The sequence below is a fragment of the Ruditapes philippinarum genome, unplaced genomic scaffold (assembly GCF_026571515.1).
Source record: "Ruditapes philippinarum isolate M1 unplaced genomic scaffold, ASM2657151v2 ctg275_1_1_1_1, whole genome shotgun sequence".
NCBI classification, from domain to species: domain Eukaryota; kingdom Metazoa; phylum Mollusca; class Bivalvia; order Venerida; family Veneridae; genus Ruditapes; species Ruditapes philippinarum.
Genome location: NW_026852998.1, coordinates 57,249 through 77,374, shown reverse-complemented (window position 1 = coordinate 77,374; position 20,126 = coordinate 57,249). Strand labels below are relative to the sequence as shown.

General features: G+C 31.7%; 1 protein-coding gene across 2 annotated transcripts in view; it reads left to right on the top strand.

Moving 5' to 3' along the window:
* The window catches only part of LOC132730668 (ribosomal protein S6 kinase alpha-1-like), a 34,824-nt gene extending 15,100 nt beyond the window's left edge, over positions 1–19,724 (top strand). For both annotated transcript variants that reach the window (XM_060716657.1, XM_060716649.1), the window contains 9 exons: positions 2,949–2,999; positions 3,452–3,526; positions 3,887–3,976; positions 4,397–4,555; positions 5,170–5,331; positions 6,169–6,245; positions 6,520–6,637; positions 7,074–7,211; positions 9,256–19,724. In XM_060716657.1, coding sequence (XP_060572640.1) covers positions 2,949–2,999; positions 3,452–3,526; positions 3,887–3,976; positions 4,397–4,555; positions 5,170–5,331; positions 6,169–6,245; positions 6,520–6,637; positions 7,074–7,211; positions 9,256–9,384 — 999 coding nt within the window. In that variant the 3' untranslated portion in view covers positions 9,385–19,724. The remainder of the gene's footprint in view (positions 1–2,948; positions 3,000–3,451; positions 3,527–3,886; positions 3,977–4,396; positions 4,556–5,169; positions 5,332–6,168; positions 6,246–6,519; positions 6,638–7,073; positions 7,212–9,255) is intronic.
* Positions 19,725–20,126: the final 402 nt, after the last annotated feature.

Sequence of the window (20,126 nt, the reverse complement as noted above, 5' to 3'; positions counted from 1 at the left end):
TAAGTAGATATCTACGAAATATTCTATCAGTATAAATATTAATTTGAGATAAAGACTTGAAAATGTTTGTCTGTAGACTCTGTATTACAGTATACTAGACCAGTTACTGGAGAGGTAATCTACACAACCTTATTTCCTGACAATTACCTCAAATCCACATCACTTCCCTTTATAATTATTATAGTCACCTTTATTTGGAATAAATATATATATTCAGATAAGCCTCGAAGAAAAGTCTCGAGATCTGTGTTTATCCTACACATTGAAGTTTGAGAAAGAGTTATCTGATACTGGTAAATGTAATGTACAGACAGGGAGACAAGCCACACCATCTTTGTCATAGTTCATATGATCTATTAAAATTTCATCAATGTTTTATATAGAGGATATTTGTTTGTTTTGCATGTAAGATTGAAATATAATTTCACTGAGTGAACACCAGATGCAATATTTTCACGAGTGGCATAGCCACGAGTGAAAATATAATAGCTGGTGTTCACGAATGAAATATATTTCAATCTTATATGTAAAACAAATAAATTTTCTTTTTATTTCATGCTTTTTAAGTGATTTTAAGTATTTTTTACTGATTTTTCCGCGTAACGTCGCGCATTCTCCTTTGTGACGTCATCACATCATGACGTCACATCATTAATTTTGAAATATAGTTCTGATAAATTTTGTCTAACTGTGATAAATTTTATAACATGATGTATGATTACATCGACTTTCTTTTCCTAAAGAAGCAAAATTTACGCATGACAGCATTTATTTCTGCCTGTTATTCCATTTCGTTATAATTTTCTTTTCATCCGCATCCAGATATAGTCCGGCTACAGTGAAAATTATATTTTATAAATTTCACTAGTGGTTTATCAGAATATAATCATCTGATATATTACAATAAAACACTGGAAAGCATGAAATAAATGAAAGTTAAAAACTTGCTAGATACAGTAATGATATTTGTTTGCTCAGACTTGTGAACCTTTCATAATTAAGGAAATTTTGACATTTTAACGCTTAGCATTCTACCAGTAATAGACGAAATCTACCCATGCAGCCAGTGGAGACCAAAATCAGCATGCACATCTGTGCCGTCTGATCATTGTTTGCTCTGTGTGCTATAACAATGAGTGAATATTTAAAAAGAAAAAACCCTGAAAAATTCTTAATGATTTTGTTGAGTTTGAGAGAGATAGGCAAGCCAGTATAAAATGATTAATGTGGTAATGATTAATTCACAATTTCTTCCCAAAACCTTCTTTCCTTACGTATACTCAGTGCAATACCATTTTAGATTAATATTATGTAGGTCATGAAATATAAAAAGGAAATACTTTCTTTTCTTCTTGAAACAAAATGTCACAAAAGTTATTGATTGAAAAATGAGTTTGGTTTTGTTAAAAGATGTTAAGGAAAAAAAGAGAGTAATGATCAAGAATTATTGATGTAAAACCATAAAATGTTTTGTTGTTGTGGTCTAAGAAAAGATTGGAAATTACCTGGTAAAACAGATAAAGCTGAATTTTTGCAAGAAGAAAATGAAAGTGTCTGACATGTTACAATATGAGTCTGATGTTGCTAGGAGACAGTAACACCTGACATTCCCTAGAGAAAAGAGGGATTGTTGAATAAAACTGTCTGTAAGAGGAGTGTTTCTTGCTGAAATTCATCTTTTATAGACAATAAAATCTATGTAAAAATATTTGTGACATTTGTTTCTCAAGAATACAATATGAAGCTTTAGCATTCAGCATAACACTGTAAAACATTCTGATTATACTTATAATAATATAATAGACAGGCAAACTGTTGAGAGAGAAAAGAAAATGTTCTCGAGGGAGTGTGATGTCTCAGCACTTTTAAAGTATTAGTTTTTCCAAGTAATTTTTCAGTTATTGAATTTTCTTGCTGAATTTCTATATTTTCAGCATTTAATATAGTCCTAAACATAGGAGGTTTTAAAGAGCATGTTGAAAACATTTCTTTGCAGTAGTTAACAATAAAAAGCTCTGTTTGAACTTCTGATATTCTGACCTAGTGTAGAATTAATGTTTTGAGGTATTTAGTGTAAGAAATAAAATTCTTCCATTTTGAGTGGTAGTAGCAAGAATTACATAGCTAGTATAACTATGGTGGCCTGCAATTGCTTGAAGTTATTTCAAACCCCTTGCCCCTAACCGCTGTGGGTTCGAATCCCAATAGGGACTTTGGATTCTTTCATGTGTGGAAGCTATCCAGCTAGCTTACAGAACGTCGGTGGTTCTACTCAGGTGCCTGAAATAATGCACGGAAGGGCACCTGAGGTCTTCCTCCACCAGTAAAGCTGGAACGTCGCGATATGACCTATGCTGTGTTGATGTGACGTAAAACCCAAAACAAACAAACAAACAAAGCTTGAAGTTATACGCACAACAAATGTTGTTAGTGGGGTATACCTATTTTAGTGTGTGTGTGTGTGTGTGTCAGTCTGGCCACTAAACCTACTGTTTGTAGTTCAACTTAAGCTCTACATCATCAGCTACACAAGATTTGTGAATGCACGAGGCATCTGTCAGCTTGCTTTCATTGGATCTACCCATTTACAGATTAATATACTCACAACAGCAGGTGTCAAGTGTCACATAACTTCAATGTTGTTATATCGTTCTGGACTTTTCAAGATAAATGATTTCAATACTTTAGTGTGTTGGAAGATTGAATACTGCTTAAGCTGGTTCTAGGGGGAGTAAGAGATGTTGCAATTACTATTACCTCTCTTGAACAGTCACATTCAAACAGTCTGCAAATATCACTTTTAAACTTTTTTATCGTTGCTGTGGAGTGATCTCCCCTTATCCAGATTTTTGAAAATAGTTGTGGACAAATCTGTTTGAAAGCAGGATAAAGTCAGTTTCTTAAATCTCAGAGATAAAAATTTAATAAAGAATTTTCTATTTTTCCAGCTTCCTGGTGTAAAAGTGTCATCATTTACAGATGAATATGATATAAAAGAGGTAAGATCTCTTCTTTACAGTGTTTCCCTCAACTCTGATGGAATGCAGTATATTTTGATGAATGTAAAGGGTATTTTAAATTTTCAAGTACATTTAATTGTCAGATGGATCAATTGCAAAAAAAAGTCTATGGTACCCCTGTCTATTGATTTCTTTGTATCTTAGTATCTCTCTAGCTTATAGAAGGTGCATGGTTCTACTCTTGTGCCAGCATGGGCCTGAAATGTTGCTTAAAGGGACACTTTAGACTTTTGTCCACCTGTATGTCTGGAAAGTTGCCTTATGAACATACAGTTTCAGTGTGACATAAAATCTAGCAGGGGAGTGTAATTGGCTATCACCTTGGTCAATAAGTCATCTACCAATATGTCATCTGCCAGTAAAAATCAAATCATATTCAAAGACTCACTATTCAATAATTGTGTTATTATATAATATATATTATATTACAGGATATTGGTATAGGTTCATACTCTGTGTGTAAGAGATGTGTACATAGGTTAACAGGAAACAGCTATGCTGTCAAGGTGAATATTACTTATCATTTTTATATGATAATTGCTGTGAAGATAAATTGTTATATTTACCCCCTCCCCTACTCCTTCGTGAATATTCAAAAATTGAAAAGTAGTATCAGAAAATTTAGAAATTTATTATAATTGATTAAATGGTTAACTTGTAAACATTTGGAATATCTGTTTCATATAGAGTTAAAGGGTTCCATTTCTATATAAATCAGATATATAAAAATGCTGTAAAATATGCCTAAAATGATTTCAGAAAATGTTGTAAGTTCAGGTAGCAAGATTAATGGGAAAAAACAAGACAGAATATCTATTGTTCTTTAATCTATAACTCCAGAGTTGAAGACCAACTTAATATTTCAGATAATGGACAAAGAAAAAGTTGACCCATCAGAAGAAGTTGAAATTTTATTGAGATTTGGTCATCACCCAAACATAATCACATTACGAGATGTAAGTACATTAAAATATAAATCTGATTTAATGTAAATGTTCTTTTGTAAAGGATCTAAGTGAAAACAAAAAAAGACAAAACACTAAAGTTTATGTATAACAGAATTATTAGAAAATAATGCCGTTTTATATTATTTTTGTTGTTCCTTTTAAACATAATGATAAAATAGTAACACAGTAAAAGCTTAGCATATCTAAGTTTATCTTTCTTGCCTTTATAAAGCTTTTACCATTATATTAATGATCACTTTCCTAGTCTGTATGTTTCATAACATATGAATGTAGCGAAGTAATTCCTGGTCATTTAAATAAATATTTTATAATAAAAATTACTTACAAGTTAGGTAAATTTATATTTCCTGTATGATGAATTGATTATTTTTAAGCATTATAGTTGAAAAGTTCATTTGATATTTGCAGGTATTTGACAATGGGAACAAGGTATATATGGTAACTGAATGGTTACAAGGAAAAGAACTCCTTGACAAGATTTTATTACAGAGGTTTTTCTCTGAACGTGAGGCGAGTGCTGTCTTACAGGTTGTCACAAAAACTGTCGAATATCTTCATCAAAATGGGGTAATGTTTTATATTGATGTTTCGTCTCCTTGTATAGGAATATTATTAATTAATACATTTATTTCAAAGTCCTCCCACTTAGCTCAGTAGGGTGATCAGATTAGCTATCTAACTGGTTCGTAATTTCTCAATTACAGTTGATCTTGGACATGAGTCTAATGGTCATTTATCACTCAACATGGATTCAGAAATTATGTAGGATTAATAGTTACTGGTTAGTTATCCAGGAGTTAGTTGGATCAACCGCAGAGATATGACAAAAGACGTCTGTTAAAATTTATTTTAATTTCTATACCACTTACATAATTAACTGTAGCATAATGTCATTCTTACATGTTAGTTCAAAAGGACTATTTGTTGCAGACAGTTGTTTTATAACCTGTATGCCCTTGATTCCTTTTGCACATAGACTAGGCTCAAAATATATAAAAAAAAATAGTTTTGTTCAGTATTAAAATATTCTTGACAAAATGTTGTGTTTTTACATTGTAAAACTACTGGAAAAAGCCTATTTACACTATTAAGTTTTTATGTCACAATGGACAGTTTTAGTGAAATCTTGGCATGTCATATCCCCAGAAATAACAATATAATAATAATTTAAATGATTTCAGGTTGTACATCGTGATCTCAAGCCTTCCAATATATTGTATGCAGATACAAGTGGTGATCCAGAAAGTTTGAGAATCTGTGACTTTGGTTTTGCTAAACAACTTCGAGCAGACAACGGTCTGCTAATGACTCCATGTTATACAGCTAACTTTGTAGCCCCTGAGGTAATGTACCAATAAATTGTACCTAGTCTACCTGCAGGACAATGTCATGGTTGTGTTTTTTTACATCAAAATAGCAGGAAATATGTCGAAGAGTGCAGGGACGATTATAATTTAGATTTACTGTCTTTGCAGACCTGATGAGGTTTAAAAACCTATAAGTTAAAAGTATAAATATTGGTTTTAATGACAAGAATGACTGTAATGAATATGTCTGTAATGTAAGTAATACAAAGGATGCAAAATCTTGAATATAGGCATTTTTAGATGTGTTCATCTGTATACTATTGCAGATTAACTTTTGTGAAAGTGTAGAAATATGCACATTTTTTTTAGATTTTTATATATTCCTTAAATAATCATTGCATGAATGAGAATGTGGAGAGGATCCATATGTGATACTAATACTCATATAAGAGTCAGTCATTCATGTTAATAGTTTTGTTTGTATCTTTAAACATTGCTGTGTGAGATCTTTCAAATATATGACAACACTGAGGGGCGTCCATGGCCGAGTGGATAAGGTCATTGACTTCAAACCACTTGCCCCTCACCGCTGTTGGTTTCGATTCACAACACGGACTTTGGATTCTTTCACATTCTACTCAAAGTACCTGTACGTGCCTGAAATAATGCACGGAAGGGCACCTGAGGCCTTCCTCCACCAGTAAAGCTAAAATGTCGCCATATGACCTATACAATTATACTGTGTCGGTGTGATGTAAAACCCAGTCAAACTAACAAAATATGAGAACACAAATTTTGTTATTGTTTGGCTTCAGGTGATCTTGGTATTGTTATTGAAGTATAACAAGTATTTCTATTGATGATATATTGTAGGTGTTAAAACGTCAAGGATATGATGCTGCCTGTGATATATGGAGTCTGGGAGTTCTTTTATACACTATGTTGGCAGGGTGAGTCCACAATATTGATCTTCCATTGCTTGATTTTGTGTTTGCACAATATTTCAGTAATGGGTGTGTTTGCACAATATTTCAGTAATGGGTGTGTTTGCACAATATTTCAGTAATGGCATGATTTATAAATATCGTCAATAAGTTAAATTGTTGTAAATGTTCAGAGTTTTAGTAAATAAAATTAATACCAAGATACTTTAGTGAATTATGAATAAAATTGCATTTTGTGTGACCTAATGTGTATAATATTGATAAATAATATATCTTACAGGCATACACCATTTGCAAATGGACCAAATGACACTCCAAATGATATATTAGGGCGTATTGGTGAAGGAAAGTTCAGTCTTAGTGGAGGAAACTGGGATTCTGTGTCAGTGGCAGCTAAGGTAATTTCCAGAAAAAAAATTTTAGGAAGAGAAAATATTGTAGGACTTGATTGATGGGGTTATCATATGGAATGAAGAATGTTCAACCTCATGTATAATATCTAACAGTGTCATTTTTGCTGAAAAACCTATGTTAAGAGATTGGGATGTCTCAAAATTTACTTTAATAGCTTCACTTTTCAATTTTATCTGAAAAGCAAAAGAGTTTTGTGCATTATCATCAATTTTGCAAGTTTGAGTCTGGTATGAGTTTACATGTTTTATTACATAACGTTGTGGTTCTTGCTTTGTGTACTTTATCACTGGGTCATGTTGGGAAAATTGCCAGTTTCCGGTCAGACAAAAATCGATGAACACAAATGCAAAAACTAGGAACTCTGCTTTTGTTTATTTGTAATATAAGTGCTGAAACTTGTGTTTTTATTTTGCCTTCCAGGATTTGGTGAGTAAAATGTTACATGTTGATCCACACAAACGTTTGGCAGCAGGAGATGTTTTAAAACACCCATGGGTAGCCATGAGAGATAACCTGCCTCATATGAGACTTACCTTACAAGATGCTAGTGCTGTGAAGGTAATCTATTATTGTTAACTTATGAGGTTTTTTTATACCCCCAAAAACGAAGTTTGGGGGGGTATATAGGAGTCACCCGGTGGTCGGTTGGTCGGTCGGGCGGTCGGTCGGTCGGTCCAGACGTCCGTTGCATTTTCCTTGTCCGGACCATAACTTGAAGACTAATGGTTGGAATTCAATATAACTACATACAATGGTCAAGCACATTGAGAGGAAGTGCATTGCACAAGAACCATAACTCTATCTTGACTAATTACAGAGTTACTGCCCTTTGTTACTTTTCCTTGTCCGGGGCATAACTTGAAAACTACTGGTTGGAATTCAAAACAACTTCATACAATTGTCAAACACAATAAGGGGAAGTGCAGTGCACAAGAACCATAACTCTATCTAAAGTAATTACAGAGTTATTGTCCTTTGTTACTTTTCCATTGCTTTCTTTTGTCTGGACCATAACTTGAAGACTAATGGTTGGAATTCAATATAACTACATACAATGGTCAAGCACATTGAGAGGAAGTGCAGTGCACAAGAACCATAACTCTATCTTGACTAATTACAGAGTTATTGCCCTTTGTTACTTTTCCTTGTCCGGGGCATAACTTGAAAATTACTGGTTGGAATTCAAAACAACTTCATACAATTGTCAAACACAGTAAGGGGAAGTGCAGTGCATAAGAACCATAACTCTATCTAAAGTAATTACAGAGTTATTGCCCTTTGTTACTTTTCCATTGCTTTCTTTTGTCCGGAGTATAACTTGAAGACTAATTGTTGGAATTCATTATAACTTCATACAATGGTCAAGCACATTGAGAGGAAGTGCAGTGCACAAGAACCATAACTCCATCTTGACTAATTACAGAGTTACTGCCCTTTGTTACTTTTCCATTGCTTTTTTTTTGTCCGGAGCATAACTTGAAGACTAATGGTTGGAATTCAATATAACTTCATACAATGGTCAAGCACATTGAGAGGAAGTGCAGTGCTGCACAAGAACCATAACTCCATCTTGACAAATTACAGAGTTATTGCCCTTTGTTACTTTTCCTTGTCCAGAGCATAACTTGAAAACTACTGTTTGGAATTCAAAACAACTTCATACAGTTGTCAAGGACATTAAAAGGAAGTGCAGTGCATAAGAGCCATAACTCCATTTTGACAAAATACAGAGTTACTGCCCTTTGATACTTTTCCTTGTCTGGAGCATAACTTAAAACGTACTGGTTGAAATTCAAAACAACTTCATACAATGGTCAAGCACAAAAAGAGGAAGTGCAGTGCACAAGAACTATAACTCCATCTTCAGTATTTATAGAGTTATTGCCCTTTGTTCCTTTTCTTTGTCTTTCTGGACTTATTACAGAGTAATTCAATAAAACTTCATCAATGGCCAACCACATTGAAAGGAAATGCAATATACAAGAACCACAACTATCTTTAATTGCCCACAACCATAACTCTATATTTCAATTCTTTTACAAGATATTCTGTTACTAGTAACATCCTCATTTCCGAAGCAGTCTTGTGGGGGTATTAATCACATTTAGTGATAGTTCTAGTTTTTGTTTGTTCAAATATTAATAAAACAGCATTTTGATATAAGTCATAAGCACACCATTGAAACTGAGTGAGATTGAGAATGTTTGGTTTTCACGCTATATATTCAAGGATGTAGTAAATAAAAATGCATGACAAAGATTTTCATGGCATCATGGATAACATCCTATAAAATAATGGAATTTGATTCCAATTCTGAATTGGCATTTGACAAGTTATATGGAAAAAGCTACATAATGAAAAAGAAAATGTTCTGCGCAAATATAGAACATGCCTCACTTTGCAGTGATTTTTTTGGCTTGTCTGATTCAAAGAAAAAATTGAAAGGGTGAAAATAGTTTGCTGGTTTGCTTCAATTTTATTTGTAATACATTGTTTAAGGCATTTAAAAAAGTGAGGGGTCGTGGAAAATTAAAAGTGTCTATTGTGTATTAGCATTATCTTGACAAGCTTTTTGACCGGTGTAAATTCACAATTTTTGCAGGGTGCAATGGCAGCTACATTTAAAGCATTGAATACCCAACCAAAGGTGCCGTCACTAGAACCAGTAGGTGCCTCTTTCCTTGCTCAGAGACGTGGCAAAGCAAGACCAAAAAGTTCAACAGCTGTTTGATAGCAGCATAAATATCATATAGAGGCAACAGCTCTGTATATAGCAAATAGCATTTAGTACTAGTACTACATTCATTCATTTAGACTAACAAGAAAAAGTTTTTTGTCATGTGATTTGATCACATGATTGATCACATGACACAGTTGGATCATGTGACAAAGTCTCAAAATATTGTCTTTATTTTTCTTAAATGAAGATATGAATTTTTTTTTTTTTTAATGTTTGAAAATTTGAGAAGTATTTCATTTCAAGATGAGAATTTTGATGGAAATACTATTGGCAAAGTTTCATTGTAAGTTTAATCACTTTGGAATGTTTATATTAAATAATATCCTTGTACAGGAATAATGGAAATCACTAACTAAATGTGGTTTACCGAACATGACAATATTGCTCATGTTCTTAATATGTTTTTTGTGAATTTTACGTGAAAATTGTTTTTCAAGTTTTGCATTAACTGTCTTGACAGGGGGGAGTGTTTCAGGGATGTGTTAGAATTCAGTTGTAAAGGACACAAACTATTTGGAAATGAGGATACATTGACAGGAGGACGCTGTATATTTATATAGCCTTAAGATTATATATTCTCTCCTCTACAATTTGTTTTATATGAATATTTGTTTTGATACTGCTTTTTTTAAAAACATTCTTTGAAAGATATTTGGGATTTTGATATTCACTTTCAGCTGTTAGTTATAATTGTTACATAGTACTGTATATAAACTAAAAGAAATAAAGATTTCTTATGATTTCTCGGATTATGGCATTTTGGATTATAATCTCCTTATCTCTGAAATTTACAATCTTGTTATGAAAATTCATTGGGTTTTTTTTTTTATTAAAGACATCTCAAGCCCAAAAAATGCAAATATTTTTATTTCTCAGAAGCTTTAGCGTGATAGCACTTTGTTAACTTCAGTTGCTTTATTAACAGATTATTTCAAATTTAACACTGCTTACATGTTGAGCTTCTATGATAAAAGAAATCATAATAAAAACCCATCTTTGCCTTTACTTCAGAGGGAAATCATATTATTTTCTGAGGCTTTAAGTTAAGAGTGATTTTTTTATTAATCTTTGTATTTAATTGGGATGCATACAGTATTGAGATAAGCTGAATTTTTTTTAGGGTAGGGGGATGGGGTTGCATTTGGAAATTTTGAGCACCCTATTTGTTTTTTGGTTGTTTTTTTTTTCTCACATGATGAATGTTATTGCTTTAATTGCCAAATAGATTCCTATGAATGTTGTGAGGCATGATAAAAATGTTATATTACTGGTAGTTGTTTGTTTATTGCTTTATTTTGTAATATGTTGCAATGTTCAGCATTGAAAGTCATTGTTCAATTTGTGATTTTTGCTTGTCGACATTTTCAGAATTTTGTACGATTTTCAGTCATTTTTTCTGTGAAATTTATAGATTTATGCTTTGTAAATTGTTTTGTAATTTGTTTTGTCAATTTGTCTAGATAAATCTAGTTACAATCTGATAAATTCATAATTGAAACCGTAATCAGAATGTAGATGATGGGTTACATTTCTTTATTTGAGGGAACAAATACCAAGACATATCCTACATTTTGAGTCTGATATTAAAAAAAAAATTCTTTGGCATTAATATAAAAGATTTATTTTCTTTTTAACTTAGTTGATGTGATAGTTAATTGGTTTACACATGACACATGCATGTTATTATTTGTGTGTGTCATACACTTGTCTTTTATAAGTATTGTTTACCAGTCTTAGGAGGTTTAATCATTATATATAATAATACATGACTTATTAACCTGAAGGAGACTTTCTTTTGTTAAAAAATCAACAATTATATGTGTATTAGTTAAAACTTGTATTCTTTGTTGAGATGTTTTTGTTGATGCTATTTTTCTTCCTTTATTTTTTTGTTGACAAGTTTATCTCATATTAGTGCTATAGCTTTACATTTGTTTATAACTACTGTTAGCATAATATCAAAATATTCATGTATATCTTAAACTATGTCTTATACATACATTACTGACATAGTATCTTGATTAACAGATATCATAAGTTTGTTGCACAATGTATTACTAATAATCTTGTTTTTAAAACATAGACCATAAGAAAACACATTTTGCTAAATACATTAAAATATAGGATTCAAAGTCTACAGTTTTTGCAAGTTATTTTGTAGGAAGAACAAGTTCTGGTAGTGGTACAATAAACACCTTATATGAATGTTAAATTATTGTTTTTACTTAAATTCCAGGATTAATTTTAAAAATATGTTGAAATATGTCAGTAAGATATACGTATATATTTACATATATATTATATAGCAATTGATCCGTGTAATTAAAGGGACATTATGCTCATGTTTTCATTGTCGAAGTGAATGGAATTGACAGTATATTCCAAAAGACTGATTGATATAATAGTGGTTGGCCAACAGTTGATATTAGAAAATGTTTATGGTGAAATATAAATCTGCATAAAATACAAAAAGACTGCCCCACTCTTTTTATAAATGGAACATTACAGGTAAATTCAGATGGATATTTACAAATATTTCCTTTCACAATGTGAGTTATTTATTATTTATTTGAAGTAAATTATAAATTTGAAGTAAATTATAAAATTGAAAGGAATTATGGCTAAATGTAAACTAATTTTGACTTTTTCTGTTCACTCACTATATACCTTTGGATGGGCATAATGTCACTTTATGTTAGTTACACATATAGTACATGCTGTTATATAGTACTGCAGCATTATATACTACTGTAGCACAATATAGTACATAGATGACCACAAAATGTGTGACTAAATGACATTTGAGACCAGAGCATAATATATATATAACAATCAAAATGGACTGCTTGATAGAATATATGGCCTGAACATTACTTGATATGTTAAGGTTAATTGTAAATAAGCCTATTGCCTTTGTGATTAATCTTGCTCATTTTTGTTACTAAAATATGTAATATCTAATGATAAACCCAATTGAAAATGAAAATCTCTCCCCTGATTATAGGTTTTACTATATGACAATGAATTAAATTCATATACCAAAGAACAAGCATACAAAAACAAATGAGCTGGGAAAAAATTGCTGCTCAGCCCACTTACTTTTGTTCTTTGTATATTGGTATTACATGTATTATGAGCAATAAAGTATGTTTAAATTAATTAAATTTTGTGTAAGCCTTTAACCTGGTGTAACCTAAAGTAATTGGTATTTGCCATAGAGCCAGGCCAGCCTAAAGTATTGTGCTACAATCTGACCAGGCTGTTGCTGTTGGTAGGCTAATATGAGCCCTGTCATGACAAAACCAACATAGTACGTTTGCGACCAGAATGAATCCAGACCAGCCTGCACATCTGCGCAGTCTGATCAGGTTCCATGCTGTTCGCTATCAGTTTCTCTACTTGTTATACCGGTAGTAAGCAAGCGAACAGCATGGACCCTGATCAGACTGCGCAGATGTGCAGGCTGGTCTGGATCCATGCTGGTCGAAAACCCATTATGTTGGTTTTGTTGTGATGCGGCTCATATCTTTTCTCTTATGATATTGAAATCCCTTGAGACTTTAAATTGAATGTTCTAGTTTCTGAGCTATGCGAATCCATTATACAGATTTCACAGTTTTAAGTGTTAAAACACGCAGATATACAAGACAGGAAACATTAAATGTTTGAAAAAGAGCATTCTGAACAAAAAATAATTGAAGTATGTGTCATCATAATAGAAAAGATAAGTGTTTTCATTTTATATATGCATTGAGGTATGTTTTGTTGTTTCATATTCAACTTAAATTGTAAGTAATAATTTACTTCAGTACTAGTTATGATACATAGGCATATTAGATTTTTTGACAGAGCAGTAAAAATTTTATCTTCTAAGTTTAGCATTTAAAGAAGTTTATTGACATGCACAAATTATGTTTGTATATTGTAGATTTGTGATTAAAAATGATCCTAATTTAGCTACGAAAACAGTAGATAGCCTCTATCTGTTGCATATATTACATGTTCTGCCTGCTTTGACAGGTAATATTATATAACCATTAACATTATAACTGTTACTATAGTTTTATAGAATAGTACACTGACCAGTGTGCTACATTTTTATATCATGTATAAGGTAAACTTTATTATATAGGCCCTCCACTAATTATCTTGTAAATAAAGAAAGCACAATTTTGTATCAAACATTTATACACATATCAGTTGCTTATCTACAGGTTAATGTAATAGTCAGGATAAATAGGATTCTTCATTAGTATGTTTATCACATCGTTCTTGATGTTCCTACATAATACATGTATGGTATTGTCTTGTAAAGATGACTGTACTTAAGACCTATCTGCCAATATAATTCAGAAGGGAAAGTGTTAAAATATGTGAACCTCTGCAAGTATAAAAAAAATAAGATACAAACCCAAGTTTCAAAGGCTTGTAATTCTATTATGTAGTAGCAAATACCACAATTTGATTAGTTCAAAGGAATGATAATTAATTGTATAAAGAAAAAAAATATTGCTACTTTAATCCCAATTTAATAACTACTCCTGTAGGAAAACATCAAAAATGTATTAAAAAGTTTTGGGGAAACCTGTAACTTTGTAGGTTTTTTTTCCAAATGTGATTGAAAAAAAGGTCATTGTATCATCTAATGAGGAATTCTAAAGATCTTGCTTCATGTTAATGAATAGTCATGTATCATAATATTTTTCAAGGATTGAATGCAATTTTGTCATCTCAATAATAAACTTTTAGAGTAAGTTATTAGTACCACAGTATTACATGCAATCCTCGAGATAATATTTGCATCATCCCTAATATAGTCAATTCATATTCACACCCATATTCAAGAACCATTGTCGCTGTTTGTTTTAAATTTCACTAGCAAAACTATGTAAATACAGAACATAAATTTATATGAACTTAATTAAAATAATCTTTGGTTTTTTGAAACAGCATTCAGTTAAGTTAAGATTTTAATAGTGGTTTTTCATAGCTGACTTCTACATAGAGAGATATCTATATTAGATACTTGAAGAAAACAAAACAGCAAATATATTCACATTGTGTTTGTCAAAAACATTTGAGCCGTGTCACAACAAAACCAACATAATGGGTTTGCGACCAGCATGGATCCAGACCAGCCTGCACATCCGCGCAGTCTGATCAGGATCCATGCTGTTCGCTATCAGTTTCTCTACTTGCTATAGGGTTTGTAAGCGAACAGCATGGATCCTGATCAGACTGCGCGGATGCGCAGGCTGGTCTGGATCCATGCTGGTCGCAAACACATTATGTTGGTTTTGTCATGACGCGGCTCATTTTGTCTGTCCAATGAAAAAACAACTTAATTGAAAGTGGATTTGGAAAACAAATACATGTAAAACTATACTTGGCCATTTTTTTTTTAAAAGATTTTGGTTGCGTTTTGCAAGGACAATATTGTTCTTTTTCTGTGATGGTATGAACTAGTGCTCATGTATGTGATGTATTTTTGTCAATTATTCTGATCTGTTTGTTTGACCTACCATGATTCCATGAATGTGTTTGGTGCATTATTACATTATACAGTTGACTTATTACATCATACAATTATATTACATTTCATAGTTTTGTTATAACATTTCATATTTGTGTTATAACATAATACATTTGTGTTAATATATACATATATATATATACATATGTGTTATTACATAATACAACTGTTTTTATAACATCATTTATGTGTTATAACAAAATATTTGTGTTATTACATAATACATTTGTGAAATTACATAATACATTTGTGTTATTACAAAAAACATTTGTGTTATAACATCATACATTGATGTTATTGCATAATACATTTGTTTTATGACATTTCACAGCTGTGTTATAACAACATACATTTGTGTTATTACAAAATATATTACATAATACATTTGTGTTATGACTTTCACAGCTGTGTTATAACATATTAGATTTGTGTTATTACATAATACATTTGTGTTATGGCATTTCACAATTGTGTTGTAACATCGTACATTTGTGTTATTACATAATGCATTTGTATGTCTTTGTGTTTAGAAGCTTACTACAGTCAGGTCAGTGCTATCACAGGTGTTTGTAACAATAGATAAATAATTTGTCTCACGTATTAGATATTAAAATAGTGTGGTAAGAAGAAATTCTAGCTACAAATATGGTCATTTTTTAATGGTATGAAAAATACAGACCAATCAACCTTACAAACTACTTTGAAATAACAATTTTCCTTATGATTCTTGTAAGAGAACTAGAGGACAGAGAAATTTTGTTGCAGAAATATTCATTATTGCTGTTCTTTTGGTCTGTTAAATGTTGACAAGATTTCATTAAAACATTGAATGTATGTAGAGCTTGATTCATGTTGTGTGTTTATCTATAGATATACAGCATGTTGGGAATCTGATGGTAAAGTGCCAGTTTTAAAATACATCATAACATGTAGTTTGCCAGTATATGATGGTCAGACATTACTTCACGACTTATATGAAATAAAGTTTTTATAGTTATATTGTTGCCATTTCAGCAAACTATTATTTGTTTGTCATTTCTTTGTGAACTTTAAGGACTTATAGATGATAGTTATTATTGTTACAAACTGATGTTATGTAATGATAGAAGTTGTTTGTGTATTTGATGACACAATTGTGTCTGATAGTACCTCATTCATTAACGACTTACCTGCATATATACGTGGTGTTCCTCATGAAAGACCCACCTTTTCTTTTCTAATCTGTCTGTAAAATATTGAAAAAATATTCATGGATTCAATGTAGCACTAGTTTATCAAAAGTAATTAGCCTTTGCCACTAGTATATAACCAGATTATTTATACAGTCTGATGATGCTTGTACAGTCTGACCTTGTTTTATGCCGATGGCTGTGTAACTTTGAATTTTTATCTTGCTATCCCAAAAATTGATATCTTAAGCATACATGTAGTTCCAAAAATGGAAGTTGGACGGGTCCATTTAAGAAATACTGAAGGTTAATGGTTAATAAAATGTGTATAAAGAACGCTGTCATTAGTTATAAAGGGAGGTATGTTATTTACTATTGGTACTCTTGTATTTTTGCATGTATTTGTTTGCTCTGTCAATATTATTCCTGGAACAGCAAAATGAAAGCCATACAGTTACATGGGACTATTGCTTATCTGTATGCTTAACATTGTTTACTAATGCCGAGGTCACAAATAGAACCGCTGCGGCACGATTTAACAAACTACAGCATCAGCAGTTTTGAAGATTTCACAAATGCAGGGCGATTTTAAAGTTAAAGATGTCTGCCCGATTAGCAAAATTCTCAGCTGCTGTTGTCTGATTGTCACAGAGCCCGGACACCGGCCAATAAAACGATTTCTTTGAAAAATAGACGCTGCCCAGCAGCCGTTTGTCATTAGTTACTCAGGTTGAAAACTAATGTTCACATAAAAATGCCCAGCATGTTTTACACATTTGCCAAAGGTCCGAAATTATCATTATGCAAAAGTGTAATTTCCAGTGACATTTTCTAGGGCAGAAGTTTTTTTTTGTGGCAGCTTGAGATGAGCAAAGGTATTTTAATGCTGACAAATATATGTGTTGCTAGGAAGTCCAGCAACTTTAGTTTTCTTGTTATTATTGGAAATTTGATACAGTATTTATTCTCCAATTTGTTAAACAAGCTACATTGATCATGAAGTGTTAAAAACATAAAATTAATGACTGTATTAAGATATGGAAAGAACATTGACGTGATAATCAATAGTTAATATAACGTATAAAGTTTTACTAATGAAGTTGTTCAGGGTTGATGCAGCAGCTAATTATTTATAGGATGTCAAGGTTGTTGCAGTATTTGTAATTTGGTTAATAATAATTTCTGAGAGAAAATCTCATTCCATCACTCCCTTAAACTATTGCAGCAGATTTTCAATTTATGTTAATTTGTTAAAATATTTCACTAATTGATACAGATCTCAAACATTTAAAAGACAGTATTTCAAATAGTATTTTTCTTATAAAGTTAGCATCAGATGCTTTCAAGAACATTTTTTTTTGCTTCAGCTAGAACAAACTGTTCAATATTAATGTTAAAAAGGAATTGTTTTAAAGCAAGACTTTTTGATTTCATTTAATTCATTGTTAAAAGGCATAAATGGAGAGAGAAAAAAATTCTCTTCTAATACTAGCTGACCAAGCAATCAATTTAAAGCCACTCCACTATCTGCTGCTCAATATAAGTAGTTTGATATTGAAACCCTTCAAATATACAGTGGACTCTACCACAATCAAGGCAGGATAAGTTCATTACAGAAATTTAGCATTGGCAGGTTCCTGGTCCATACAAATCAAGACACATAATAGAAAAAAAAATTGTATAATTATAATACCTCTTCTGTCCTCATGTTCTTCCAAATAATGTTGTATTAACTCTTTATCATGGTCTGTATTTTTTGTTACAAGCATATATGATATGTTTCTGAACATTTTCAGTGGATTTTTTTCTATAATTCTTTCATGAAATCAAGATGTTATGTTCATTACCAATTAAGCTAAAATTTTAAGTTTTTAGTCCCCTACCGGTTTACCGGAGGGGACTTTAGGTTTACCCTCCGTCTGTCTGTCCGTCCGTCTGTCCGTCCGTCAGTCCGTCCGTCCACAAAACTGGATCCCGCGATAACGCAAAAAGTACTGAAAATATTTTAATGAAACTTGATATATGGATAGATGGCAGTATGGAGATTATGCACGTCTTTTTTTTTTCTTCCTATGATGAAAATTCTGGTTGCTATGGCAACAAATAGACTGAAAATATGACAAATTTTACACATAAACAGGATCCAGCGATAACGCAAAAAGTACTGAAAATATTTTTATGAAACTTGATATATGGATAGATGGCAGTATGGAGATTATGCACGTCTTTTTCTTTTCTTCCTATGTTGAAAATTCTGGTTGCTATGGCAACAAATAGACTGAAAATATGGCAAATTTTACACATAACCTGGATCCAGTGATAACACAAAAAGTACTGAAAATATGTTTATGAAACTTGACATATGTGTAGATGGCAGTATGGAAATTATGCACATCCTTTTCTTATCTTCCTATGTTGAAAATTCTGGTTGCTATGGCAACAAATAGACTGAATTTCAAGATTTCTTATTCTAGTTTTTAAGTTTTTTCACTATAAGTTCTTTATTTCTTAAGGTATTTTCTTCAAACTTTAAATATAAGTTGCTTGTCATCATACATATCATATTTGGCAAGGTTTACAACTCTAGTACAAAATTTATCAGAATTGACTCCCTTGAACTTAAAATTTTCATGAAAAAAACATTGTTTTTTTTTAATAACTTCTTTTTCTGAATATATCTACTTCAAACTTTATATAAATGTTTCTTATTGTCACTCAACATTTGCGAGTGTTCAATACTCTAGCAAGACTATTTCCAGAATTATGCCCCTTTTGAACTTAGACTTTTTTTTGAGAAATTCTTCAATCATGATAGGATTTTAAAAATGTTATATTTTGATAACAGGGATGTTTAAAAAGTAACTTTAGAGTGTCCTTCAGTCCGTCTGTCTGTACATAAAAACTGTTTCCTGTGATCACTTTTAAAGAACTTTTTCAACAAATTTACTTAAAATAGGAACCTAAGTGAATGGCCCTTCAGAATGTTGCTTGGGCTCTTACCGGTAGGGGACTTATGGATTGCTTGCAATACTATGATAATTGCTTGTTTAACAAGCTTTTTACCAATCAGGATGTAAAATGAAGCTTTTATAAATCATCATGGAAAATTAAGCTTTTTATCAATAAAAAGATTGAAAAATTATGCTTTTCCCAATCGAATGGGAGCTTCTATAAATCAACATGGAAAATTATGCTTGTACAAATCTTGGTGATATTCATCAATCAATACACAAAATGATAGAGGATGAAATTTACAAAGAAAATTAAAAGTTTTGTTTTTCTTCGGTGTTGATTGGAGGTTATGTGTGAAGTGATTCCAATGTCATATATATGAAATATTGTATTTTATAGATTGATATTTTTTTTTCAAACATAAATTTACTTTAGTATATATGATTATATAAGAGAAATGATGTGTATGTTTTATGTTTCAAGTGATTCCACTGTTCTCTGTATCATTAATTAGTCTTGTGTTGAATTTCTTGGCTTATTTCATAGACATTATTATCCTATACACTGTATGATTACATTGTTGTTAGAACTTTACTCTATAGTTGCAAATTGTGCTCACTGTAAGTGCTGTTTATTTCCTATTAAAACAAATAAATTATATATACAGTTTTCTACAACCTTGTTTGTTTCCTTTTGTGCCCCCTTGGATGGGGAGTAAGAAGGGGGGGGGGCATTAGATTTGCCCTTTTGTTTGTGGGCCCATCCGTTCTCATGTTGTGTCACATGTAGGTCTAAAAGTGCTTGAGCTAGTCAACAAACTTTACAGAAATATTGATCATCCCTTGTTCTTTCGTTTAATTCACATTTGTCAGAGTTATTACACCCCCACAAATGAAGTTAGGGGGGTATATAGGAGTCAGCTTGTTGGACTTCTTCATGGGTTTCCGGACGATAACTAGAGTTTGGCATGAGGTATTGTAATCAAACTTTCAAGGTCACTGTTATTAAAAAAGAAAAATGGTTTCCCTACAATAACAAGTTAAGAATGAGATATTGTAATCCAACTTTGTGTATGGAGA